At 40.1% G+C, this 17,225-nt stretch overlaps 1 protein-coding gene across 5 annotated transcripts in view; it reads left to right on the top strand.

Annotated features, from left to right (window-relative positions):
• Positions 1-17,225, top strand: part of LOC121705195 (cation channel sperm-associated protein subunit gamma-like) — a 118,562-nt gene that overhangs the window by 5,858 nt on the left and 95,479 nt on the right. For 3 of the 5 annotated variants that reach the window (XM_042086035.1, XM_042086036.1, XM_042086034.1), the window contains exons 2-7: positions 116-175; positions 276-514; positions 640-693; positions 11,762-11,909; positions 15,058-15,181; positions 15,403-15,475. In XM_042086035.1, coding sequence (XP_041941969.1) covers positions 278-514; positions 640-693; positions 11,762-11,909; positions 15,058-15,181; positions 15,403-15,475 — 636 coding nt within the window. In that variant the 5' untranslated portion in view covers positions 116-175; positions 276-277. Of the gene's footprint in view, positions 1-115; positions 176-275; positions 515-639; positions 694-11,761; positions 11,910-15,057; positions 15,182-15,402; positions 15,476-17,225 lie in introns of those variants that run through there. The other 2 variants (XM_042086037.1, XM_042086038.1) reach the window with 2 other exon arrangements.

The raw sequence follows: 17,225 nt of genomic DNA, 5'->3' as shown, positions 1-17,225 counted from the left end.
GCTGCTGTACCATTGAGGACAGGCCTATTGTGATGCTGTTAGTAAATAAAGCTAACATTAGCTCTGTGACCAAAGTGTGTGACTTTAGATCATCTTTTTGACTGTTTTATTTCAGGCAAATTCAAACATGCCAGTTGTCCTCTTCAGGTAGATTTTTCCAGCGAGGACACCAGAAGTAAGTTTTTCCTCAGTTGTATACATTGTTTATTTATCTCGATGATTACTTAAGATGTACATTTCTTTGGCCTACTTAACCTGTTTCTATTTGTCACCAGAAATGCATTTCAGCCTAGTACTGCCAATTTTGAGCCTAATGTTTGGGGCGACAAAGGTGGATGCTTGTGTGTGGGCTGTGAAGTTGTGTGAACTGGGGGACCCACTTACATCTCTGTATGTGTGCAATATAAACTTGGACCACATGGGCTCTGGTGGCATGGAGAAGCAGAAACTTAGCCTCAAAGTGAACCCAGTCATCAAGTCTCTTACTGACCAGCCTGTTGACACAGAACACGTTGTGAGAAAGAAATACAATATGAACAGACACATAATTTCAATTGATGTAATGACTATGATTTGATATGGTCAAAGCATTAAGTGTTTAGCATATGAAATTGCATAAATAATCTCTCTCTTCTACAGACTTACTATGGATTCCCCTACTATGTAAGGATAAACTTAGACTGCGGGGACGAAGTAAGAAAAAAAGAACTTGGTAGCTCAAAGTAACTCACAGGTTTTGAAGAATTTGAAAAATAATCCCTTAAACGATGACTTCTGGCATGTTTTGTAGACAGATTGAGACATACAAATATGACATAAACATCAACAGATTCAAGGCATTTGCTGTGAAAAAAGATGCAGCACATAAGGCTGGTCACAAACAGAAACCTTCATTTTATAATTGGGATTATTCATGTGTTTATTTTGTGTTAATTTATAACTTTCATTTACATTATTTGTTTAAATGGCACAACCCAGAAAATGATTATGTACAACGTATTGACAATTATATCAATTATATATATATCTAATTGAATAGGGGGGCCACATCTTGTCTGCAAGCACTGAACTTTACTGGGCTTTTGATAGAAATGCTGTAAGGCTCCTTGATAAGATGAATTTTATGCAATATCTAAGCCAAGTAGGCTAACTCCTTTAGCCATAACTGTTTTATGCCTAGTTTCTCACAAAACGTGGATTTGATATAGGCTAAATATATAAATTATTATAGATCCTAAGATATTACCATTTTAATTGTCATAAGCCTAAGCCCACGAATGATGGACAAAAAATCACAACAGGTCTGTCCTCCATGGTACAGGAGGAAAAACTAGTCAGCAAAATAACACAGCATTGGCCTATGCAGATTACACAATTTGTTTGTCTTCCACAATGGTCTTTTATGATTGACCATGTCAGACTAGGCTATCATAGACCCAGTTTACACATACATGGTTATTTTGAAAAACGGAGACATATCCCTTTGTTTGTGCCCTTCGTTTACACGCAAACAGAGAATTCAGCTCTAAAATAGATTCTAGAAATAGAGTTTTAGGCAGTATGCGCCAGAACTCGCACCTGCGCCAAAAGTGCGACCTATATTTATATTTTGTTTATATTTATATTTTGTATATGTTTATATTTTCATTTAGTTATGGTGATCATGGATGCATTCAGAGTAGCAGTCGCATTTATGTTGGTGCAAACCCTTTTCGTCTGTTTGCATTTGCAACAGTTCAAAAGAGAAAGAGGAAGTGATTCGTTGCTGTTGTTGCTTTTTTCGGGATTCTGATGGCTAACGTGGGCTTGAGCTTTCGTCACACTGCCACCTACAGATTTGGCATGCTCTTGACGGCACATATACAGTGGAAACGAAAACTTTCCTGAAAACTGACAGGTGTGCACAATATTATTTTTGAAAGCGGAGAGGGTGAAATGTCCGTTTATGAAAATAGCCAGCCACGTGTAAACGTAGCCATAGAAACATAAACTCTTACCATGTCTTGGTCGGGAGATTTGCCACATTAAAAGATCATGTTGCCTATCTATCGTAGCCTACTCGTCGCGTGTCATCATAGGAGATTCCTCCAACATTCTAACATGCTAGACTTTTGGTCGTGGAGTCATGGAACATCGCAACACATCTATCTATAAAGCAAGAAGCGTCTGTGTGTGTGTCTGTGGCACGCATATCTCGCTGACCGTTTGTCAGACTGATTTCAAACTTGGCAGGTGTCTTGCTACGGGCATGAGTAAGTGCAGTGCCAAATTTGACGTTGTTTGAATAAGAAATGCAAAAGATATTGTTAAATATATCGGTAAAAGAAGCACACATTGGCTTTCGCCGCTGCCACTCCCCCTCCCACAGCACTGTACTGTAAGCTACCAGTGAGGATAGGCTTTGGCAGAACTGGATCAGTGAGTGCAACATATGTTAACATGTCTGACCTCAACAAAAAAAGACCCCCTGTATGCGCTTTGCTTGCATAAAATGACTTTGCGGATTTTGCAACAACACGCCAAAACAAACAGGTATGCAGACCTGTTTGGCTCTTCAAAATGATGTAAAAAAGGATATGCAATAAACGGACACTTCGAATAGACCAGGCTACTTTGGACTGTCTTTAGACTTTGAATAAGCAAACGACAATTCCAACTGCAAGGTCCTAATTTCAAACGAGCGATAATGGTCCCGAATTAAAGAACGTCTCAGAATGCCACACATGCAAAGCATAACCAGCGACAAGCAACGAGTGGCAGACAGAGTGTGATGTCACTTATAGGCCACCAGAGACTGTTTTTGAGTCACACCGTTGCAAATTTCATATGATGATGCATCATTCCACAAAAGGGTTTGTTTTCTCTATCATCAAGTTATTCAATAGGCTAAGCATAATAGCCTTGACTCAAAACAGCTGTTAGGATTATGTCATTTCGATTTGTAAAAAATGTCACATGCAGCCATGCTTAAATTCTGCTCACTTCACATTTATTATATTATTATATTATCTGTATTCATTATTGAATGCTTACCTGGAATTATGTTTTTCCCTATCATCCTATTTTTAAAGCAGGCCTACCTGCAGGCATGTAATTGGGCTACAGAAATAGCATGTTTGAACGGGCACTGCACTAGTTTTTACAATTTCATGGCACTCTTCATTCCTTCCTATACCTTTACCTTTCAGAGGTCCATATGAACACACACACACTTCATAGCTTTTCAAGCTTCAAAAACAAAACATTTTGCAGTGCTCTATTACTAAATAAATTGGATACATAAAACTACAGCACTAGCCAATAGGAAAACATAACAGAAAATGTAAACAGATGTTGTTAGAGCTACATTAAATTGTAAACAGAAATAAGTATACATTTCAAAATAAATAAGCAGAAACTTTGGTTTCACATAATAAAAGTAAACAGAAATAAGCCTAGCCTACATACTGTTTTAAAGTGGTAACAAAGACCACCATAGTAATAAATTGCAAAATGCAAACAGAAATGTATTTTAGGCTAAGCCCATCTATGGTGTTTCATTGTATTATCAATGTGTAAACAAAGACATTGACCATTACAGTGTTTCCCATACATTGACTAATCTGTGGCGGGGCGCCACGAAATAAAAATCGGCCGCCACAGATGAATATTCTATGTTCTATTTAATTTAAATATAAGGTCAAATCCTTGCATTGCCATTGAGCTGCGCTTTTTACGCATGCAGCCTCTCCTTGCCCCGCCCCACTCTCTCTCGTAGCCCACTGCCCCTCCTCTGCATGTGCATTTAACAAAATATTCACGATTGTTGAAGGATTGTTGTTGCCACATAGAAGCATTGCATAGAAGACGTCTGGCTAAATTGCTATTAAATCCGCTTAGCATCGTGACCATGCTGCGCAAATTTGTTCAAAACTGCTGCATTGAAGTGAACTCTAAGGTCTTATCACAGCATAGTAGGCTACATTGAAGAGACTAAACTAAGTTAAGTTATGAAATCAAGCAGTATCTCAAAGCTAACGTTAGAATACTGTTTGGATGTCGAATTTAGTATGCTTAGCCTACTTCTAAGCTGCTTGTCAATTTCGTTGAAGGGCTCATTTTATTGACTCTGACACTGAATGTTTGCAAAATCCCGATGTAAATGGAAAAGTGTTTTCCAAAATTCAAAAGTGCTTGTCCCAATGAGAAGTACGAACCTTTATTTTAACTATGTAGAAAACGTTATGAATTGCATCCACACATCAGCAGCCTTTCAACTGTGTTACAATTGCAAGGGTTCCCTCAAACGTCATAAAGTGACAGCCAGCCCCCCCCCCCCCCCCCCCCCCCCCCTTCCCCGTTGTCAAAGTCAGCTACCGCCACAAATTGAATCCAATTCTGTGGGAAACACTGCATTATATTCACAATTGTACTACTAGAATGAACATCTTCATAGCTTTTCTGTCCTGACAACGTTTTTTTTTTTATCTCACAAACCATGGGTGAGTCTCTGGTTTCAGTCATGTTTTGAAGAGTTGTGCCATGACAGGGGCGACAAGAGACACTGTTGGATTGGCCTCTTCAGACATTAAAGTAGTTGCATCCTTCATTGCTTTTAACACTCTGAGGTCCCGGGCCTTTCCTAGGGACAGTTTGAGGCAGTCTGCTACACCTTAACATTTTTAAGTATTTCATCTAACTAAAACCATCTATGCAAAAGTGGCACATATTTTTATATTCTAGAAAACATCTACAATAGTAAAGTGAATGTAATGAAATTATTTTTTATTCAAATTAAGTGTAAACACAACTACACAAAAACCTATTTTCAAATGTCTTCAAACCATGTAAAAAACACACAATAAATGTACCTAACCAAGACTTTGCCAAGTATGCCAAGTAACAGTTTATATCTTGCTGAAGGCAAACAAAGACGTTACATGCATTGCAGAGTTTTTGTTTTCCTTCCACGACGCCTGCAGTACACACAGGCTCTGTGACCATCACCGGTCCTCTTCCCATCTGTGCTGAGCTCAGTCCCACAAACTGGCCAGCGAGTCTCTCTTGCTGTCTGCACAGGAGCCTTTGGGGGCTGAAAAGTCAGTGGTACCCCACACAACTGTGCAGTGAGCTCCTCCGTGAATTGCTTATGGCTAAGGCTTTCCTTCTGCATGGTTTGCATGAGTTCTTTGTCTGAGGCCGCTGTCTCTTCCTAGCTGGTGCAGGTGGGATGTTCTCCACATCACTGAAATTGAATATAAAATATTTTAATAAATATTGTAATACTATCAGTAGCTCTTTCGTTTCCTTTATCTTTATAAAACACTGAATTCACCATTACAAAACAGAGACATAATGACACAAACTTGCATATATGATGTAACTGTGTCCTATAGCCTATATGACACATAGGGCTCTATCTTGACTTTGCGCAAATCGCTTTGTGGGCGGATCTTGGGCGCTGTTTCTATTTTACCGGCGGGATATTGACTGTTGCGCAAATCTAAAATGGGGTGGTCTGTAGTAGCTACATTATTCATGGGTGTGGTTTGGGCTTAACGTGCAATAAACCAATCAGAGCGTCATCTCACATTCCCTTTAACAACAGGCACGCTTGTTCCATAGCGGATTGCTATTATGATGGCGGATTTGCCAGGCGCAGCCAGGAACGGTTCACAGCGCTATAGTCAGTTGGGAACAGTTTGCTATTGATTTTTCCTCTTGACAAAATGTAATACAGAAATGTCACTTTCCGATGTTTTGGGATCACTGAATCACGAGGTTATGAATGCATGGTGATATTTTTGCAATGTAATCTAACATTACCTCACTATAGACAATGCAGATCTGTCAGATAAGCTCTCCTCTCCCGTGCTGCTGCTGGGGCATTTGGGTTAAATGGCATCGGCATGCAGTTCAACGTCTCATTAAGTCCTCTAATATTTCCTAATTTATGTCAACACATTCGTGATTCGTGGAAATGTGTTCGCTAGATTTATACCTGTTTTTTCACATCGGACACCGGTGACACTGACAAGGCTACTTGCTGCTTTCTTTTACTGTCTATGGTTGCTGGTTAACAGCACATAATAAGCCTATTTAAGCGAATTCACAAACTCAAGACTTCAAGGCCATCATGGATATAAAATGTTTTTTGAAAACAACGAAAGGATGGAGGGAACATAGCAAAGTTTGGAGTTATTTCAGATGGGCTACAACAAGGTAGGCAAAATTGTGGTGCTTGTCAAAACCTTAGCGCAGTTGGAATAATGCTTATAGGCTGCGCACACGATGTTTAAAGCCATACACAACGGTAAATTGGAACAAAACTAAAGGTAACTTTAGCCTTTATAGGGTTGTATCAAGTTGTCCAAATTAATAGGTCGTAATTAGGCGTTGTTGTTGTAAAGATATTGTATGTAGATGTAGTATATAGGCTACTAAATTTTTAGTTGACCAATGCACGAACAAAACCGGGAAACGGACAAATATTATCAAGGCTTTGAATGTTTCAATCTGTGCACAGGGTGTCTGTAGATCGGTGTGCATAGCATTAATTTCTGCAGGCCTGTGGCCATGCATGCGCCCTTAAAATAGCATCTGAATTTGCGCCACTGACTTTAGACCAGGAGGTTCCTGGTCTCTGGCGGAATTGTTTTCTGAAACTGCAAAATATCAACAGGGACCGTTTGCGCCGGAACACGCCCCCTCTTTTCGCTGAAACGCCCCCGTGGGCGCACATGTACCTGTGGAGGGAAAATTCCAAAATGCGCTGACTGCAAAATAGGAAAGACAAAAGCGCGAGTATACAAAGTCAATTGCGCTGGTGTGGAAGATAGAGCCCATAGTCATTCACACCAATCATTCACACCTAAACTGTATCTAATTTACATCCTCGGAGTCACTGGCCCAGGGTTTGCGTTTTCCTCTGTGTTGTTGCTAGCAACTCAGGATAGAAACGACTAATGTGATTACTTACTGTAAGTTGGTAGTGTTCGGGATGAGAGAGGTGCGTTCGCGGGTGCGGGACAAACCGATGATTCACTGCACTCCCGCAAATTAAATATGTGGATAAAATTAAATATGGAAATGATTACAGTAGTGTTCATAACAGAGCTAGTGAGCGGAGCTGAGCGGTGCGAATATCCCGCTCCTCGCTCAGGTGGCTGTTCACTCGGCTGCTCCTCCGCTCAAATTCACGTCAGGCCACTCCGCTCAGTTTCGCTCCACTTCAAAATATTCCCGCTCCAGTGAAAACGCTCCACGCTCGCTCCAATGTAAAGGAGGGAGAAATAATCTACAAGCCGAATTGTCACCTTAGAAAACTTAAATCCCAAAGAACTAAGAACAATGGCAATGTCACATTATATTGTAAAAGATAGCCCAGTGCAACAACGAACAAGCTTGCCAACGTCAATACACATAAGCCTAAAACTAAAGGGATACGTGGGATTAATTGCCTAAATAATACAGGTTTAGCATCCGAGTTTTACTTCAACCTTACTTAAAGCATAGGCTATTCAAATTGCTCACGTTTTTCTTTGCTCTCCTTAGCATGCTTCCGCGAAATGTGTCTTCTTTAATTCCAAAATAAATCTCACTGGAACAGTGTCACCACATAGTTGTTCTTGCTCTACATTGTTAGTATCTAGTTGTTTTGTAGGAATAGTATGCTTGTAAGCCCTATGACTTTCAGTTTCCTTTCTAAAATATTTAGCGACTTCATCCCCAACGAACTTACTGTAACGTCGGCATGCTGGACTAGTCCTATGAGCTACGGACTCTGGGACAATGCATTCTGGGATACGGGGGAGAACTCTGGGGGTTGTTTGTGTGTGTTAATGCCTTTATTTACTGTTTTAATGTCCGTGTTTTAGTGTAGCGTGTCACTCGTGAGTGGTATCGGAGCGAAAATGGAGCGGGACAAAGTGGCCGCTCTGGACTCTGAATAAAAAAGTGTTCCGCGCTCCAACAAAATTCCATACGCTCCGCTCCTCGCTCACTCGCGCTCCGCTCCGCTCACTAGCTCTGGTTCATAACTATAGTTCAGCTGGATGTTCTGTTAGGCAGCATTAAAAATCGGGGTTTAAGCATAACTGATGGATAGCAGACCTATAGCCTATATTGTCGTTTACGTGGGTTCAATTTGTTCCTGCTGCTCATTGTCAAAACTCGAAATCGAAAGCATGACAGAGGAAGAGGGCACCAGTTGTTAGTTGTTAGCCTACATTCAGAACCAAGAAACTGACATCTGGAGTCTCTCAGGTGTGTGTGCTCCTTTCGTGAGACAGAAAGAAAAACTGAATAGGCTATCCCTCCTGCATGCGGGCTTTAGCGGGCAGGAGCGGGTCATCATGTTACAGACCCGGGTGGGAGCGGGACAGAATATTGCGGGAGCGGGAGGGCTGATTTTCCAGTCCCGCGCAGACCTCTACTGTGAATTGAAACCCTACATCTAGGGCTACTGAATATCCCAGGTTTTAAACATGTTGGTGTAAAAATCTTTTGAAAAATTTATTTAATTCAGACTGGAAATTATTTTGTGACCCCTTCCATATTCAGGGGTTCCCGCAGTGTTTAAGGAGTTCGGTCTAACACAACTACTGAGGTGCCTGAGCCCGGGGAAGGCCTGGCTGACGCGCTTGATGTTACGAGTGCAATGCTTACTTGATTGCCCTGTGCTAAACAAACACATGTAAACAAATGTTGACGTTGAAATCCAAAGTGGTTTATTTATTCCAATACAGTACACTGTCCATAGCAGTTCCCATTAGCATAGCAATACAAGGCTTTGCCCTTCCGGGTCAAACACCTGTCAAAAACATTGCATTTGCTAGGAACATTGGCCAGGAACATGTTTATTCAAAGAAAGAGCTTTATTAGCACAAACACTCAACTATGTACAAAGCGAGATCTGCCCACACAACAAATGGGAAGCTCACGAGAAGCCCAAAATCCTACAGCAGTGTGAAGTGGCTGTTTGCCGCGTCAGAGCTGTAGGTAGCCTAACTGGCGGCATTCTGTCTGAATTCGGTCCGTTTTGCAGACGTCTGTGATGCGTTGCCCTGTAGGCTACTTAGGAGTCTGTCTCGCTCTCAGCAGCTGTAAAAACAATCAATAAAGACAATCAGTAGGCTACTGTGCGATGCACTATATGGGCACAACATATCTTTTAATGCACCTAAAAAGTAGTCACCAAAAACGGGTCCTTACCCTCTTTCTTCTCGATCAACTCCAAACTGAACTCTTCACAGCATCCGCCTGTGATGCAAGATTTGGTTGTTTGTACCTGAAGCTCCTGCGTAGCCTACTGTCTCGTAATAGGTCTTACAGACAGCTGGAAAACAATTAATTGAGAGTGGTATGACTAAAAAAAAATGTAAGTCACAGTAAAATTAAACAAGGAAGGAGAAAACAGTAGATAGATAGATAGATAGATAGATACTTTATTGATCCCCAGGGGAAATTCAAGTAAAAGTTTGACGATCGATCATATTCTCCAAAAGGCAGATATTCTCCTTCAGAATCAGAATAGATAAATAACAGACCCAAGACTTCATCACATGTGAACTTTTTTTTTCAACATTTGGTGTATTTCTGCTTCAATTTGTGCAAAACTATGGTCCACATCGCTTCCGCATTATTACAAAGAAATGCACGTCTTCGTGTTTCTTGTGTGTAATACTAGTACTTGTTGTTGGGTTTTTTGTTTTTTAGAATTTATTTTATTCTCGCTGATTTATTGTCACAAGCAACAGGGGAAAGTAACAAACGTTTCGGCCTTGTGGCCTTCATCAGTGTGTTTCATTCCTAGCTACTTCCTAGTCTTAAATAGGAAAGTTGCCTCAATTGGTAACACCTGTATCCTTCTTTTGCTCGGAATGGAGTCAACAAGCGCTCCGACACATCAGGCCTCAGTCGGAGCGCTTGGTGTCTCCAAAGTACACAACACAACATATCGTACATATCCAAACAATAATAAAGGCATAGCAGAAAAAAATTGTAGGCTACACTCAAAATAATACATTTTCACAGAAATGATGACAAGTCAAAGTTTTCATTCATTCCATCTGGTGACATCGAACGTAGATAATACATCCAGAACGCCTCCCTCTGAAGAACCTTCCTGTCTATATCTCCTCTTCTACGGGGTCTATGTGCGTGTTCTATACCAGTGCATTTAAGATCTTCTAGAGTGTGATTCTTTTCTATGAAATGCCTTGCTACCGGTGAAGTTATGTCACTCCTACGAATGGCTGATTTGTGCTCACTCAGTCTTATTCTTAGTTGTCTCGATGTTTTCCCAACGTATGAAAATTGGCAGGGTCATTGCAAAACGTAAATTATGTTTTTCGTAGAACAATTTATCAATAAACCTCAGTGAGTGCGACCAATCTTTGATTTTCTGTAAGTTTCCTGGAGAGCGCGGTGTTTGCAAAAAATAATAATATAAATAAATTATATTTATATTTATAATATTTATTTATATTTATTTAATATAAATACATATTTTTGGTAAAGTGTCATGTAGGTCTTATATTTCAATATTTATGGTCTTAAAATGTCTTAAAAATGTCTTAAATGGTCTCCCGACCAAAACGTGGCAAGAATGGATGGAAAAATGGATAGCCAAACAATGTAACCATAATATTCACCTAGCCTACTGCCTACTTCAGAACATACGGGCTGCAAGCTGAAGTCTTCGAGCTTGTAATCACCTTGATGTAGCCTAGGCAACATATCCTGAGTAATGAGAGGCTCCGCGAGGATTTTATGCACTTAGTCATAACTTTCACAAAACAATTTAAAGATGACATTGGCTGTTGTGCTTTTAGAGTGTGCAAGTAACTGTGATATTACTGATCATGTGAAGCTTAGGTCTGATTAGTGCTGCTCTTTAGTGTTGTGATCAACACACGCTTTTCGTCTGTACCGTTACTCATCTTGGGATAGACATGCTGAAATAGAGATATGTGACCCTTCCTGTGATAACCCAGCTAAAGTCGTTTTTTAATGTTATGTATTTTTTTTACATCAGATCATTCTACACCATATAATGAATAGGCTGTAAAAAATTCTCCATGATATAGCTAATATTGACTGTGTTAGGCCATTTCAAAGATTTGGAGAATTCCAAGCTCTGAATTTTAGGGTTTTGAGAAATTCCAATTTGAAAATAAGTGAGCAGTAGTGCTGCATACGGTCAGACAGTGTCTCCTGAAATGTTCGTTGTCAAAACTTTCCTGCCATACCGAAAACAGAGCTAGGTGACGGTACTGCGTATTGATATTATGGTCTGTATTAACTTTCTAATGGGAAAGAAGAAGTTCCTGAACCAAATGACACTCAAATTATATAGGGTGTTTATCCACCAACATTAAACTCACAGCCAATTGAAAATGTGACATTGTGGAACGTCAATAAAAGTGTTAATTTTTATCGTGTCAGAAAAGATCATTTAAACACTACATTTCGAAACATTAGTATCTAAGCTATCATCTAAGCTACAAGTGTAAACAAATATCCCATATTTTTGTCATTTTTTATGACTAGGACCACTTAACGCTCATTATCTCAAAATAAGATCTGGCGACTTTAGCCGGGTTCTCATGGGCAGGGTCACATATTTATTGATATCTTGGTACCTGTCTGTTCCTGTGGCTTGTGTGTGTGTGTTTATGATTGTGTGTCTCTATGTGGATGTTTACAACTGTGTGTGTGTGTGTGTGTGTGTGTGTGTGTGTGCGTGTGTGTGCGCGTGTGCGCCCACCCACGCGTTTAGCAAGAATCTGTAAAAGCCATGCAGAAGGCCTTGTTTATTGGTCTGAACCCGTCTGCGATCCTGTCTGTTGTGGAGCCAGTGCATCCAACCCTCCTGAAGCCACAAAGGTTGAACATCATCATGACCTCAGCACCTCTGCATGATGACGGTATGTCATTGGTGTCATCCACAAGCACAGTTATACACAGATAATTACTTTAACTATTGACTGACATTGGGTAACCATCCAAAACATAGCCTGAAAAAGCAACACTTACCCCAATAATGTTTGAATGACTAAATAAAAAACCTTATCCCGCAGAGAAGTTGCTGATACATCTCGTGACGGTGCATAGCTTTTCGCTATAGAACAGGTTTTTCTTAGTTGGTGTAATGCTTTTTAAATGGTGTATAACAATTTTTAGATAATGTGCCAGACAACACCTTAGGTCGTTAATTGCCACACCCCTGGGCGCATCGTGTAATAAAAAAGAAGCTTTGCGTCGTGATAAGAATACGCTATGTGCTGGGTTTCTGATCGCCAAGATAGGGCCCCAAGTTCACCATACATGTAGGTCCCAAATTAGTGCATTACTAATTACTACCGGTACCGGTATATATTTTCTTGTATAGGGGCAATCCTATTCAAACTAGGTACACATTATCATTATTAACAACATTCTTCGGATGCACACTGAATTTCGTGGAATTCCATTCACACGTGAACATTTCATTATGGTTCTGTTGACTATATCTTCTCTTGTAGGTCTGATTTTATTCAAACTTGGTACACACAAACCATGTGACATTCTTTGGACCCACACTGAATTCCATGACATTCTGTCCATAGGGGGCACTACAGCCATCACATGTCATATGTCATGAACCGTTTGACATAAAAAAGTGACTTAGCACACTTACACCTGCAAGCAAGCAACACTGTAGTGTTTTACCTCAAATCTAGAGATACACTTTTTTTATTTAGAGATACACAGTTATTTTTCACTAGAGGCCCTCATATCGCTGCAGCAGACAATGTTTTTTTCAATGAAAAAATGAGATAAAGCCCACCCTTAGAAACAACTGATAAGTAGGTCTGCAAAAATAGCATATAGAGATGTCAGTCACTATGCTTTGCCTGTCATTCTCTCTCACTATCCTGTCACTTTCTCACTCTGGCATAAAATCTGATTAACAAAGTGTAAAATACTCTGAAAAGCTCTCGCAGGCCACATAAAATTATATTTTTTAGTTTTAGGATATAGCCAAATGTCAATTCACAATGTTTATGCAGTTACAGAGTTACTTTGTGTTCACTGTATTTAATAAACTGCATTGTTGCATTGTATCTTGTTTGTGTTTTATTGTTGTTTAAATGGGTAAGCAATTATATGGTAGCCTAGAAATCTAGACGCATCCTAACGACAGCAAATGTAATTTACACCCAGGGTAGTCTAGCAACTCTGTTGGCTTGTGAGCTGAAAAAATTAAACTTTGATTTGGCCAATCACATCGTATATAGAGTCGGTGGGCGGGCTTAACATAATGATGGCAGAGTTGCAATGTATTAAGCCCTTCTTACACTGGCAGACTTTGGAAAGATTTGAAAAAGATTTTTAAAAGACTAGTCTCAGACCCTCTCACATCTAAAGACAAGTAGTAGAGTTTTAAGTCACTGACTATGATTTTGCAATGACTAGGGATCTTGCAGGGTCACTATTTACAAGACTGCAACTAGATTCCTTTAAATTATTACTACCCATCGTGCAATAGATAAACAGGAACTGAAATGATAGCCTACTGAACTCAAAGTCGTATTTTCGTGTTTCTGCAGCATTGTTTCATGCGTGACATCCCTAACCGATATAGAGTTGTTCTGTCACATGGAAGAGCCGACTAAATATGTATAAGAAATTACAAATATTATAAGAATAACAAATAATCATATAGGCTACTGCTGTCGCCTACTTTGCCCCTTCCTGTTTGGTGTTGGAGAGAGGTCACTATTGGTTTTTATAGTTCACGTCACTATTTGCATGAGCCACGGCTAGAAAGACTTGCGATAATATCAAACATGTTTGATATTGTCGTAACGGCAAAACTAGAAAAGGACTGACTCCGACTGACTTAAAACTGCTAAGATTGGCACCTTACACTTAACGATCTAGTTGACGGGAGCGCGCCGCTATTCCAGCTCAACTCCCATGATATCTGTCCGACTTTGGAAATTTAGTCGCCGACAGACCAAAATCGTACATTGTAAGGCTGCCATTAGTTGTTTGAAGAGTAAAAAAAATGTTTAGTCTTAACACAAGTTTACAACCAGTAAGTCAGTTGGACTAAAAGGAAAAAAATAAATACATTTGGGTTGGTCAGGTTACGGCAAACAAAAATATTTTTAAGGATGGCATTAGGGAGGTCAATCTCAGAAAACAGCATAATTCCTGATAATACCTATATGTATCTATGGTAAACTCCACATGTATATTATTGTCATATATGTTATGTATTCATGTGTTCATGTATGTTATCATTTATTAAACCCTATAATTTTTATGCATTTACAGGTATTGTTTAGATGACTGCTACTGACTGGCATGCTTGAGAAATGTGTTGTTGATATATACAGCTCTATCAAGAGACATGTGGAAAATTAATGAACCCTATAAGTTAGGGAAAGTTAGTCATTGTTTTCGCCAACATTTTTACCAATAGCTTTTTTTACTATGTGTTCCTATAGGTGTCTAGTAACACCTCCCAATTTTATCCACGGCCAAATCCTCGGGGAAACGCCTGGAGAGCCAATCAAGTTTGTTGTGCCCAGAGGGTCTGGGCGAAAATAATGAAAACATTTGTTTTTACCAATATTAGCTTTTGGGGTGCTGAATCTATCCCAGCCATTAGTTTTGAGTAAAAAGGACTCCAAGTCCATAAAAAAAATCCACAACAAGTGGTTTTATAGAACAATTACAAAACAAAACTTCCTTAATCAGTTTTACATTTAACAAACCTCATCCCTCAACTCCCCTGCACTCCCTCACTCCTGTTATCATCTGGCTGGTTGATGTTCTGGCAAGAGTTACCATGACACTTCCTACAAGCAGAAATATACTTGACTCCTTGCTTTTTACAGCAGCACCTGAGAGTGTCACAGTCAAATTGGGAGGTGTTACTAGAAAATAGTAAAAAAAGCTATTGGTAAGATTTTTTTTTGCAAATTAGCGGAAAAAAAGCCTAACTTTCTCTAACTACTAATTGATGTGTGTATGTGTTTGCCCACTTCCCACCCTGAGTTGTGTGCCTGTATGTTTTTGCAGTGCCATGCGATAGCGAACTCTGTCAATTTGGTTGGTATGTTCCCATGCCCATCGTAAATGGCTCAGTGGTCTACAGGATGAAAGTCATGTCCAATGGTCAGGGCTTTCATGTTCCTGAGAAAAGGTAAAAAAAGTGTAATTGTTTTTTACTTTCACTTAGTCGTCACATGACTGGATTTTAGAATTTTAGAGTATTTTTTGTAATTGAGTAATTTTCCTGGGTAGCCCTGGCCCATGATATGTCTTCTCTCCCTCAGCATTTGTCACCATGAACTGTCACTCATATGCCTACCTATCCACTGACACCTGGTGACTGATCACTTTGTGTGATTTGTGTCTGTACAGCTTTGCTCTAAACGTTAATGGCTTAATTCAAACACAGATAGAAAGAAGTCAAGAGGTTTCTTTTGGCACGCAGGTGAGCTATGTATCTTGTAGAAGTAAGAGGTGTACATTCTTATACTGTATTTTGTGTAGACACCCCACATTGCAGTGAATCAATTCAATTCAATCCCATAGTTACTTATTATATGCATGGCAGACTTTTCATATGATTTCTTATCCGGCTTGAAGAAAGCGATGCTCTTCAATTTCCCCTTGGGGATCAATAAAGTATCTATCTATCTCTATGACCATGAAAACACACGCACGCGCGCACAGACACATACACACACACACATATACAGCATTCAGAGCTATTCTAAATGCAAAAATGCACAGAGGGAGTTATGACAAAATATAGCTTTCCTAAGCTATTTAAGGTATAAACTAGGCCTATTACACAACATAAATTGTCACTAGGCTATGCTGGCGACCCAAATAAAATCTCCTGCGACCCAGTCTTTGAGAACCAATGTACTAGGCTATAAGCCTAATGCAAAACCATTTTCTGATATTTTGTATAGATTGGCTATAAGAAGATATCAATAGGCATAAACAGGGCGCCCAATGAATGAGACACACGCATTTCAATTCGTTCACACACTCACACGCCACACCTTGTATTGCTCTGTCACTCACACATCACACCTTGTATTGCTGTTGTACCTAAATTAAAAACTGTTTCAGATGGGAGCCACCAACCCCAGTGCTGGAGCGTACCATCCCCCTTCATATGAGGCAGACTTCTATGCTTCAGAAGACGTGCTAACGCAAAACACTGCCACTCCCCTCCCCCAGCTTATTTCCATGACAGTAGCCAGCACAGACAGGCCATGAGCAGCTTCACACATCAGACCAGCTTGTGGGCCATTAGCAAACTTTTATACTTTTTTAGCAAACTCAAGCAGGATCTTCCGAATGTTCATTTCTTTGTTAGGAGAAAGGGAGATATAGAGTGCGCGCGTAATGGATACCTACAAGAATTGTTTCGAATAAAAAAAAAAAAAAAGATGTAGGCAACGAATGAAATGTTAGGTATCCGCGCAATGTAGGTATCTACGCGCAGGGGGTTTGGACAGCGGGTTAAGTGAAATAGATCAACCTATTCTGTTCTTGCTGTTTGTCTCAATATACAGCCTGTACTGAAACTATATAGAAAGCCCTAGACGAATAGGCAAGATGTTTTGTGGTGCGTCGGAAAATAAGATTCCCCCCCCCCCCCCCCCCCCCCGAAAAGTGGAGTAGCCACTGGCCTCATGACCCAGTGAAGTTGGAAGCGCACTAAGACACTTGTAATTTTCCTTGTAGACAGACCCTTGGCTACACTAGACAGGCAACTGTGTTCTGTTCCCAGAGCATGCTTTCTCTGTCTATGGCAGGCTTGGGCCTCCTCGACGAGGAGATTGCTAGTCCGCGGATAATTTGCGGCACATTTGAATGGTAGCCTATTATGGAACCGTTGACCGAAAGAAAAAGAAACTAAACATTTTCCTGATTAGAAAATATTTCTTTATTTAGTGTTATCAAATAAAGAGACATGCAATTAGGGGGTAGTGGTGTCAGCACTCATTCAATGTATGTGCGTGTCTGCGCAAGTAAAACTGAACCACTGGAGATGACGTGTGTAGAAGCAACAAACAATGTTATTTAAAGGTGCTCTAAGCGATGCTGGGTAATGTCACTTCTGTTGACTTTCAGACAAAACAGAGAGCTAGCTCGCTACTTCCTCCCCCTCCCTCCCGTGCTGCTTCCGTACAATTGAAATTCTCCTAAACGCGCATCTCGTC

The sequence above is a fragment of the Alosa sapidissima genome, chromosome 3 (assembly GCF_018492685.1).
Source record: "Alosa sapidissima isolate fAloSap1 chromosome 3, fAloSap1.pri, whole genome shotgun sequence".
NCBI lineage: Eukaryota > Metazoa > Chordata > Actinopteri > Clupeiformes > Clupeidae > Alosa > Alosa sapidissima.
This window is presented reverse-complemented; position numbering and strand designations above follow the sequence as displayed.